An 11,032-nucleotide genomic window follows, 5' to 3' on the forward strand; every position below is an offset into this window, starting at 1 on the left:
TTCCCAAAGGATTTTTCTCTCAACTGCAGAGGAGCTGGGAAAAAAATCCTGCCAGCACAGACAAGCTGCTGCTAAAATAAGCAGCCCATATGTACCTAACCCAGTAGCACTTGTGGCTGCAGCTGAAAAATATATCCTTTGGCTACAAATCCCCAGTATATTCTAACACTCTTGCTGTGCTTATGCAGAGGTGAAACTGGAAGACCTGGTTTAGGGAGTAAAACGTGCTGATGTTTACTTTGTTGTTTAGTAGTTGGAACAGATGGAATGGAGCACAGACGCACAGGGTGTGCAGCCCAGGCACACTGCTGGCCCTCAGGGGTGCTGCTCTGACAAGTGGAGGAATGGGCTCTGTACCCAAGGGAGCACTTGGTCACTGTCCTCTTCTGGCACCATCATGCACGCACTTGATGCACACCCCTATGCCCCCCAGTCAGTCCAAAGCTGCTGTCAACTTGGCTTTTTTCTGGAGCATACAGGAACAAAAGGTGCACAGGCCGTGCCCTCCCAGGAGCTCAGAGCATGAAGCTCACAGTGCAATACTTCCAGTACTGACAAGGCAAGAAACAGAGCATGGAAAAACAAATTGTGTACCTTTCAGAGGCATTTTTAATCGTTTTAAATGATGTACCATATACATCCATCACAAGTGCCCTGTCTCCAGCAGTACAGTAGACCTGCTGTACATCACTAAGGCACTCAAGAGAGAAGTCATTCTTCATTAATGCACCAGGAGATTTCTGCTGTTAAGATCAGTACAATTCCTGCAGCACTCGAGCACACGATGTACCCTGTTGGCTTTACACACGAGCAGGCTGGATGCCACTGCCCAGCAATTTGGCAAGTTTGTCATCACCAACTCACTTCCAAAGGCACCATCTTCTGTTCCTGCCCCTAGCTGGGAAGAGAGACGTGTTTGCTCCCCCATTTAGAATATCTTCAAATTTCAGCACCAAAGGAACCGATGTGATCAGTTAATCCCACTGGAACAACTGCCTCCACAAGGACTGCACACCCTCTCCTTTTGAAGCCTGTGTTTTATGTGCTAACCCCACGCCGTGCAGTTTGTGCCAGCAGGGCTGCAGGCTCGGTGTATTGTGCGTTACCCAAGTCCTACTTCCCTTCAACTTTTCATCAAGAAATCAAAATGCTTTGAAACAGAGGAAATAAATTAAACAAATGTATCTTTGTTTATAAAAATATTTTGTTATAAATCTTTAAAGCTTAAAAAAGCCAGAAAATACATTTAAAAGAATCTCTGAAACATTAATTCGTCCTCTGAGGTGTGGTTACAGTCCAGAAAGTGAGAAGAAACAAAGCTCAAAGACAAGTTACATTTCTCTTCCCACGATGAACTCTGTAGTACAATGTGCTTAACCTCCAAGTCAAAACACCTTCCACGTCCTTCCCCTGGTCCACTGCCTGCACCACAACATTGGTTTGAAAATTAAGAACTGGAACTCAGCTAACCAAGCTGCTGTTCAGCTTTTCCATACTTACTATATGGAAAATTCAGGTGTTGATTCTATCAGAAGCCATGACTCTGAAGCTAGAGCATGGGGATCTCTATGCAGTACATAAGTGCCATTTTCTCATCCTCACATTCTGAACTTGAATTTTCACACTGGGAAGGCAAGTGGTATCACATTCACACATACCACTGTTCCAGCAAGTTGGCATGTAAAAATACCTATATTCCTGTTTATTGATTATGGGATACATCTCTGTAATAAAACTAAAACGACCTCGAGTCCATCCAGTATTCAAACCACATCAGTTGGTCCTCTTGCACTTCCACGAAGACTGTCCTTCATCCTGCAGCTTTTTGAACTTTGGCCCAAGCAGGAACCACCAGCCAAACCCCAGAATGACACAGATGACAGATTCCACGTAGTAACCATCCAGGGTGGTGACACAGGAACCACCAGCTTTTGTGCAGAGCTGGAAGGCAGAAGCAAAGGTAGAGGCATGAAGTATTGCCTGGGAGATACTGAAACACAAGACTTGTTAGCAGCAGGCATTGGATATTACAGTTTAATTGCTGTTTCAAGATTCTAACTAAATAAATCTTGCTCTTTTTCTTACAGAAATGATGTGACGCTTTTTGAGCTCACAGTTGGTGTGAGAAACAACAAAGCTTTGTTATAAAACATGTGGGAGATGGAGATATTTGGCCAAAGGAGTAAATGCTACTAAAGAGGTGCAATGATTATTCTTAATTTTGTGAGGGGGGAGAAAAATTCTATCCAAATTGCTTTTTCAGAAATTACAGCCCTGCATGTCACACAGGGAACCCACAAACAGACAGCACAAAGCGAGCAGCCTGCAGTTATGTCTGAGGAAAACATGCCAGGGATGCTTTTTAATTGCAGAACTGAAAGATAAAAACACATTGAGGGGGAAGGTGTTTGGTACACGACTGTTTCTGCTATTGTTTATCTCTCAGTGCTGCTATGATCCCAAGATAAAGCAATCCCATAAACAGAGGTTTCTGCCAGCATGTGTGTGATTCCGAGATGTGTCAGAATCAGATTAGGAGGAAGAAGGGAGGTGTGGTGGGGGAACACTGCCAGGTGGAAGGATGCAGAAAAACACTGGAGGGGTGAGCTGAAAGAGCAGGGCCTTGAGCAACAGATGCCAGGGCACAGGGGACCAAGTCAGCAGCAAGCTGAGACGCGTGCTGAAAAGGCACTGCAGGAGCAGCTTCTCCTCTGCAACCACTCAGAACTGCAGCTCCACTGGTAGAAGTCAAATGTGACTTGTCTGAACACTGTGTGTGCTTAGAGGACCTCACATCCCAGAGTCCTGTAAACACAGGAAGGTATTCAAGACTAAAATCTCGATTACAAGTAAGGAAAAAAACCATGCAATACAACCCCCCCAGCACTTCACTCCTCCAGACAGTTGCATTAAAATTTGTCATTTGCCCACAAGGAGGCGAATGCAAAACCCAGCTTCCCAGCCAGCTGTGCATGCAGTTGTTTGATCCATGCACAGCAGCACAGCATGATCTCTGTCCTCTTCCACAGGGCTCCCCAGGACTGGGAAGGCAGCCAGTCACACTGCTCAGCTCCACGTGGAAAGCAGAGATCAAAGACAGCAAAGTAACATCACGGTAGAAGGATGAAGTATGAAGCCAGGAAGCCTCCAGACAGACAGAACTAAAACCTGCCACAAAGCTGTGGTGACGTGGAGACAGACAGCCTGCCAAGCACAGAGTGCATACTTACACAGCTCCAGGCTGAGCAAAGTTTACTCAGCAGCTACAGCCTCCACATACTGGAGAGGATGCAGCACTGATCTGCTGCTTCCACCATCAGCTTTTTTCTCCAGTTAAGACAGAAAGGAACAACTACTCTGCAAGTGGAAATTTTTGGTGAAGATTTTAACTCCGAAGAGTGCACAGATGAAAACAGACTGAATTTACCGGACATGAAAATCAGTTCTCAGAGAGAGAATTTTTAAGTGTAAACTATGCACTGCACAGGCTTTCCAAGGTGAGCAAAACATACTTAGAGAAGCCATTTTCCCAAGAAATAGTTGAACAGAGACCTTCACAGCCTGCAAACTTACCTCTGCCTCAAGTGCACTTCCACAGGCCTGTTGCTGGGCTCCTGTGCACTCTTTAACCGTGAGCGGATCAACGAGCCACAGCGCGACGGTGGACGGCCAGTTCCCTCCCAGGTTGGACACAGTATTGAGCAGCGTCATGTAGGTCCCTCCGATCAGCGGGTCGCTGACTCTGGCATTGAAAGCCATGACTGCAACATACATGCTATACAGCGAGATCTACAGGATGGAAACCCACGGGACAGTAAGGTCTCCCCAGTTACAGGCAGTGAGAACAAAAGCCCTAACATAAACACTGTTCTGAGTGATTACTTGAAGTTAGCAACGTTGAGGCAAAAATAATCCCAACAGGTTTAAAGTTGTACGACAGAAATTAGTCCTGCAGTTTCCCTACTAACATCAAGTTGCTGTGATGCTCTCATCGAGTCACAGAAATGGATCCAGCCTCACAGGCAGTCGAGTTACTCAGGTAATCCAACTGAAGTTATCACAAGGCCAAATAAAATACCATATAAAAATAACGCTTTTGCTTGCTCTGATCCAAAGACCAGTTTGCACCAGGCCCACGGATTGGATCCATTCTGCTGTTTCTGCAGATCAATAGAGCAGTCACAAAGCTTTATGGAGCTGCACAACAGGCACGATCACCACCGTGCTTACAAAGCTCAGTCAGAATGCTGGTATTTCTAATGGTACCAAGCTTCTGAGCCTCTGCATTTGGGGAAAAAGCCTTGGAAACAAAAGCAGGTCTGGTGAACTGGAAGTGGCTCCGCAGAAGATGCCCAACTGAATGGGGAGAAATGATATTTACAAAACTGAAGTTGTACAGCACAACAGATGGCTCCCAGTGAACAGCAGCTGCTCATGGCACTTCTAGTCCTCTAGATATGGAGTACCCTCCTGTCCCTTACCTGATGTAAAGCATAGCTCAGCAGTACTACAGCATAGTAGTAGATAGGAAATCCTCCTTCATGTCTTACTCTAGGAGTCCACCATACCAGAAAAGCAAATTCCAGTCCAAGAAGTAACCTGCAGGAATGAGATAGATAATGTGTAATTCAAATGATTCTGCCCATGTTTCTGTACCTTGGTACAAAACAACTGTCACACACTTGTGTGTACAACATTAAAATAGAAATAGTTTATTTCTAGTTAGAGCTATCTTGTATATAATTACATATTTAATATTTAACAATCAATTTAACACTGGAGCCATAAACACTTTAAACCTCAACAATTCTCTCTCCCCTACAACTGTGACACTGCCAGACCTCCTCCCCCGTCCCTCACACAGAAATTTTATGTAGGAAGCAACACATGATATACAACTAAATGTTATTTATTTATTCTTTTTTTAAATGAATACACACATAAATTGCACTGGAGCATAGTCAAGTATTGAACATTACAGACCAAACATTGATCTACTGGATAAAAGCATTGAGTAACTTGCTGGATTCCTTGGCTTGCTCCAGAACTGAAACTCCTGCAGAATTCCACAAGCAAACTCCCATTTAAGCCACTCAATGCAAACGACACCTCCTCAGCCTATACCCACTTCATTCACCTTTCATTCTCAAGATCTCAGTGAAGCACACATTTGCAGGTGCTATTGACACTAAGAGCAGGAAAGCACTGCTCTAATGCTACTGTATACACATGGTGAGGACGCTGCGCTCCCTCAGGTCACCACATACATCACCTTCAAGGCACAAAACACAGCTCAACTTACTAGGAAAATTCTGACATGCTTTTTCTTCTGTCTGGAAGTCAGAGTTACAAGGCAATGAGAACACTTGATCTGAACACACAAGTCACATGTTTCCATAAATCAGGTTTTGTTTGTGTTTTTACCTAAAAGGCATAGCTTTGTAAAACGTGTTCAGCGGCTGGGGGCCTGCTGTGTATCTGCTGATAATCAGAGGCAGTATTATCTGTAAAGGAACCATTGGAACTGCCAGCAGGGCTAGATGCTCCTTAGGTACTCCCTCTTCCACCAATTTGAGTCCTGTTACAGCATCTGCTGCTGAAAATCCAACCTGCAACATAAATTTGACAAAATAAACCAGGGAAAGGAGACATTGTGTGGCTAGAAATGCAGTTCACATGGTATCAAATACACACAGAAATGTGACAGAGTACAAATTGGAAACAAAAGTCAATTGATTTCCAAATTGGTTCTGAAACACATTCTCTACTTGCACGCTATTCTCATCATAAATGCCAAAACTCTAGCAGGAACGTTAAGCACAGCAACAGTGTTCATGCCCATACCTTAAAGGCCTGCTGGTATCCAGAGCTGCCAGGAGGATGCCATGGAAACCTAGTTTATACAGAGCTGCAGATTCTAGGAATACGATTTGGGTTAAAATAAACATTTTCTGTCCTTTTAACTGAACGCTACACAAAGAGCCTAACTGTAAAGAGGCACACTTAAAAATAAACTACTGCAACAGAGGACTGCAATCAGACTTCTCCTCAATACGTGGGTAAACACTTAAATGTTAAAACAAACGTTTACTGTTGTGCAAGCAGTTGTGCTTCCAAACCCCATGAGAGAATTTGGAACTGCTGACAGCAAAGCTAAGGTACAAGTGACATCACAGGGACTGAGGAATCACAGGAACCTCTCACTGTGTTGGCATCTCGCGGCTCATAAACGTGTTTCCTTACCTTTGCTGTGAGAATCAAGAGACAGAACGTAAAAACCGCTGGCATCTTGATTATTGAGAAGAGCAGCTTGTATGTATCAGTGATGCCTTTTGTTTCTTCTTTTGTTGGTGTTAATTCCTTGTTTTCTTTTTTGAAAAGGGCCACAAGTGTAGTGGTAATTAAAAAGACAGCTCCCCAGAAAAACAGGAAATCTAAAATAAAGAAAAGAGACAGCTGCTACAAACACTTGATTAAAAATGTATTAAGTAGCAGAAATACGGTTATGTTGCAACAATATAAAGGACAACTAGTAATAGAAAGTTGAATGGAGGCATTACTCATGGACCCACGTAAAAACAAGCACCAAAGCAAAGCACAAGCACGCAGTGCAGACAGCAGCAGGCACAGCTCTTCTCTGCTCAATGCAGAGCCACGTCTGCTGGAGACTCTGACACAGCAGCAAACGGAGGCACTTTGCTCAAGTTCTGTGCATGAGCACAGTGAGCATGATGGAGAACAGAAACGGGAACACTTTGAGGAGCTGCACATTAAACCACCAGAAGTGAACAAAGAAAGAAAAAAACACATTGAATAATTACATGATGATGAGAAAAACCATCAGTGTTGTTCCACCACTCTCCAGTTAATTCACTGTGTAGTCACACTACCATTTTTCACCCTAATTCTGCACTCCATTTAATACCTACCATCTAAAGGAAACAGATCCACACCAAACGAGCATAAGGGCACTCTGAGCAAAGTTCCTCTACAATCATCATGTCACTCGGAGAGATGTTTAAGAGCATGTGGCATTTGCTACCTTTTAAGCACGTTGTTCTAAGCAGATGTTATATTTGTTAAACAGTGGATTTGCAGGGAGCAATAGAGAAGCACATCAGCATCTTAAGACAAGTGCCTTGAGTTGGTGAGAAGATCATACAAGGTAGTTCCACCCTCCACCTCTGTGAAAGAGGCAAGAAAGAACTCAGTCACGTGCAGAGGGTATAAGAGAAGTAACCTTTCATCTTTCTGATCAGAAGTCACTCCAGAAGCCTCAAGTTAACTGAAAGGGAGAGATGGTGAAAGGGCAAAGATGGGGCCAAGGTTTTGTCAATCATTAGCTGCTCATCGTTGGCAGGAAGAGAAGCAGCACGGGCATGGAAGCAGGCATGGAAAGGCTGCTCCAGCTGCACCCCAGCATTTTCAGTTTAAAATTAAAAATGGCATTTCAAACTAACATCTGCTGCTTCCACATCACTTATTTTTCCCTCTTCAAAAATATCTCGAAGGAGAGAAGACCTCATACTGCCAGATTGCTCCCTCCTCTATTGTTGGGGTTTGTTTGTTGTTGTTTCAAATACCCTGGAAGTATCTTCTGAGTAAACATGAGCACTCACAGCTGCCACGTACACGGGACACCCAGGACATGGCTCTAATGACAGCAGTGTTACCACTGCAGCGTGGGAATGGAAACAGCTTTGAGCATTAACACATGAATATTCCTGATCAGGTCAGCCCTGCCGGGTGCCTCACAGCAACAGCTGGACTAGCTACAAGGCCACATACAGGAGCCATGAGGAAAAAAACCACATTTTTTTAACTGTAGATGTTTTCTAGCATTTTTGGTGCCACCAGTGCTGCCCGTCCCCATCCCTGCTTCGTCTCTGCCTGCACACTATCACTGGGAAAACAATCCATTCTGTTAGGGTAAAATCAAACTTCAAACCAGGGATAGAGCAGGCTGTAAAAATATCAGTGAGGTGTGGGATAGGACAGTCGTTCCATCACAGCAGCTTTAGAAATACCACAGCTATACATCTCCCAGCAGAAAGCACGTCCTGCAGTCAGCAGCCAAAATAAACCCAGGCTGCCTTGGAGAGGCTCCTTCTTCCTGCACTACATCTCTTCCTTTAAAATACAGCAAGCATTCGTGTAACAAACTGCTCAGGAATCAACAAACCCAGCCAGTGAGCTTCTGAAGGAAAAATAATCAAGTCATTTGAACAGCAAAGCACCGAAGTCGTACACATGCTAGCACAAACAACAGGAACACGGAAACACGTTCCTCACTTTTTTTCCCCAGAACTTCATTGTTTGTTTTGATATGTAGTACTATGCTGTCTCGTGTGATTTCCCACAGTTCACAGCACAACAAATGCTTTTGCCCCTCAGCAGCTTGAGACTGACTCAGGCTCCTGAGGCACTGGATTGTTCTTTCCCTAAGAGCACTCAGTGAACAGCAGCGTTCAGTGAGCTGAACTGGCAGAAAACCAGTCACCTTCGTGCACTGTGAAGTTCCCCGCAGCTCTCCTCCAGCCCTGAGACAACCTGCACTGGGACCAGAGCCACACCTGTCCTTTCAGGGCTGGCTGCTACAGTTGCTACAGGACAAGCATGGACACGGTGAGCTGAGAGGCACAGTCACACAGAGGAGAGAACAGAGACTTCTTCAAGACAGTTTTGCTCCCCCGAAACAAGATATCCTGCAACTAAAATGTCACAGATACTTGCTTTTCTTTCTCCACCCAGATTAATTCTCCAATACAAGTCAGACAGGTTTTATAGGTGCTTTGATTTCAGTGCTTTTTTTTTTTGTTTGTTTGTTTTGTTTTGTTTTTTAAAAGACAGCATGTTTGTAAGAAAACCTTTACAGAAGCAGAACTAAAAAGAAAAGACAGCAACAACACACCCTGGAGAGCGAAGGTAAGCAAAGACAAAGGAAGCTCTGAGTACACAAGTAATTTCCAAGTTGCATCAGCAGTGAAAGACGTCAGTCTGCTGCTGCAGCAAGAGGGAAGAGATGCCAGCACTGCTGAACTGCACAGCAAGAAGGACAAAGATCCAGCAGGGACAACTTTGAGGAGTACTCTGTGCTTGCTGACATATGGACAAGCCACGGGACAAACAAATATCCCTAACTAACAATTAAATAAGGATGCATTATCAGATTCTGTTTAATTAAGGAAAAAAAGTCCCCCTGAATCAACTTAAAGGTGATCTCCCTTTGCAGTCTGGAAATAAGGTCAAGACTAAACCCTCATCACTTCTATTCCTGCAAACACCATCATTTTGGAAGAAGATACTGCCTTTACTCCAGAACACGTTCCCACAATGCCTCCTTAATGAGACAAAGCTTTGGTGTCTTTTTTAAATAGTAATCTATTCCACAGTTGTTACACTAAGAGAAGTTAAAGCAACCAAGTTTCTGAAGTACTGAGCTCAGCCTGTCCATGACAGGGCAGATTTCCCTCACTCAGTCCAGGGAAACTTGGGAGCTCAGTCACAGAATCACAGAATGGTTGGGTTGGAAGGGATCTTACAGCCCAGTCCACCTTAACCTCTGCTACAGGCGGGGACACCTCCTCCCAATTCAGGCTGCCCAGGGCCCCATCCAGCCCAGCTTTAAGTATCCCCAGCTCTCTGAGCAGCAGTGCCAGGGCCTCACCACTCTCTAAGTAAAGAATTTCCTCTTAACATCTGACCTAGATCACTCCTCTTTTAGTTTAAAGCCATTGCCCTTGTCCTATGAATATCTGCCACGTAAAAAGTTGCTCTCCCTCCTGTTTATAAGCTCCCTTCAAGTGTTGGAAGGTCACACTGAGGTCTCACCAGATCTTCCTGGAGAAAAGGGCTTCTCTCCAGGCTGGAAAAGCCCAGCTTCCTCAGCTCTTCAAGCCACAAGCTCTGCCAGCTTCCTACACTCCATAAGACTTGCTTTGAACCACGCTGTGCTCTGGGCTCAAGGAGGAAGCATCACCCTCCCTATACCGGTGTGCACACTGGCACCCAGGCAGTACCTGAGAGGGTGACGATGCCTCGTGGCTGGGGCTGGAAGCGCAGATACTTGTTGCAGAAGGAGGCTGACTCAAGGGCCAGGAAGAGCACGTTGCCCAGGAAGTAGCCAGCCGTCTGTCCCACCGAGTTGCAGGTGGAGGCGTAGCCCACGTTCTCCCGGGACAGCATGGTGAGGGCCCAGCCATCCACAGCGATGTCCTGAGTGGCCGCCAGGAACTCAAAGATGAAGAAAGCCACGGTGAGGGCTACCACGTCGGGGCCGTGGCCCTGCCCGTCGCCCAGCAGCACGTCCACCTGCGTGGACAAGTAGATCATGAAGAGCCCCAGCACGTATTGCGTGGGCACCAGCCACGACTTGCGGCGGCCGAAGCGCCGCAGGTAAACGGCGTCCACCAGGGGGGCCCAGAGCAGCTTGAGACTGAAGGGCCAGAAGACGAAGCTGAAGAAGGCCTGCTCAGTGTAGCTGGCATTCTTGCTCTGCAGGATGAGCGGCACGCTGCCCGCCAGCCCCAGCGGGATGCCCTGCAACACGTACAGCGCCAGCAGCAGCAGCACGCTGCCCAGCTCCGCCCAGCAGCCCCGCGGGCCCCTCGCCGTCAGCGTCTCCGGCTCCGGCGGGAGCAGCGCCTCGGCCTCACCGCCCGCCGGGCCGTCCCCGCAGAGCGTCAGCGCGGGCGGCACCTCACTCCTTACGTCCAGGCAGTGATGGTGGCTGCCGGGTCGGCGCTGCCGGCCGCCCTCCTTGGCCGCGATGGCGGGCGACATGGTGCCGGGCCAGGCGCTGCGCGGCAACCCCAGACGGGAGCGGAGGCCGCGCCACCACCCTCCGCTGTGGAGAAGCCGCGCGCCGGCTCCGCCACGCCGGTACGTCCTGCCCCTTCCGGTCACGCGGCGGCAGCGGGCAGGCGTGGCCGCGTCCCATTGGTACGTGGCGGAGCCACTTCCGGCAGCGGCCCGTGGCGCCCGAGGACGCCGGACGACGTTTGTTTCGGTTCGGCCGCGATTGGTTCCGCCT

The 11,032-nt window shown here is 46.9% G+C and overlaps 1 protein-coding gene across 1 annotated transcript; it reads right to left on the reverse strand.

Annotated features, from left to right (window-relative positions):
* Nucleotides 1–591: 591 nt before the first annotated feature.
* SLC33A1 (solute carrier family 33 member 1) lies at nt 592–10,797 on the reverse strand. Its single transcript, XM_042881298.1, has 6 exons — nt 10,020–10,797; nt 6,244–6,434; nt 5,425–5,609; nt 4,482–4,599; nt 3,574–3,789; nt 592–1,941 (listed from the first exon to the last, which is right to left on the reverse strand). The coding sequence occupies exons 1-6, from the start codon at nt 10,780–10,782 to the stop codon at nt 1,774–1,776; spliced, it is 1,641 nt and encodes a 546-aa protein (XP_042737232.1). The 5' UTR covers nt 10,783–10,797; the 3' UTR covers nt 592–1,773.
* Between the last annotated feature and the right edge of the window lie 235 nt (nt 10,798–11,032).

This window comes from Lagopus leucura, unplaced genomic scaffold (assembly GCF_019238085.1).
Source record: "Lagopus leucura isolate 7727_CA_CO unplaced genomic scaffold, USGS_WTPT01 Super-Scaffold_100029, whole genome shotgun sequence".
Taxonomy (NCBI): Eukaryota; Metazoa; Chordata; class Aves; order Galliformes; family Phasianidae; genus Lagopus; species Lagopus leucura.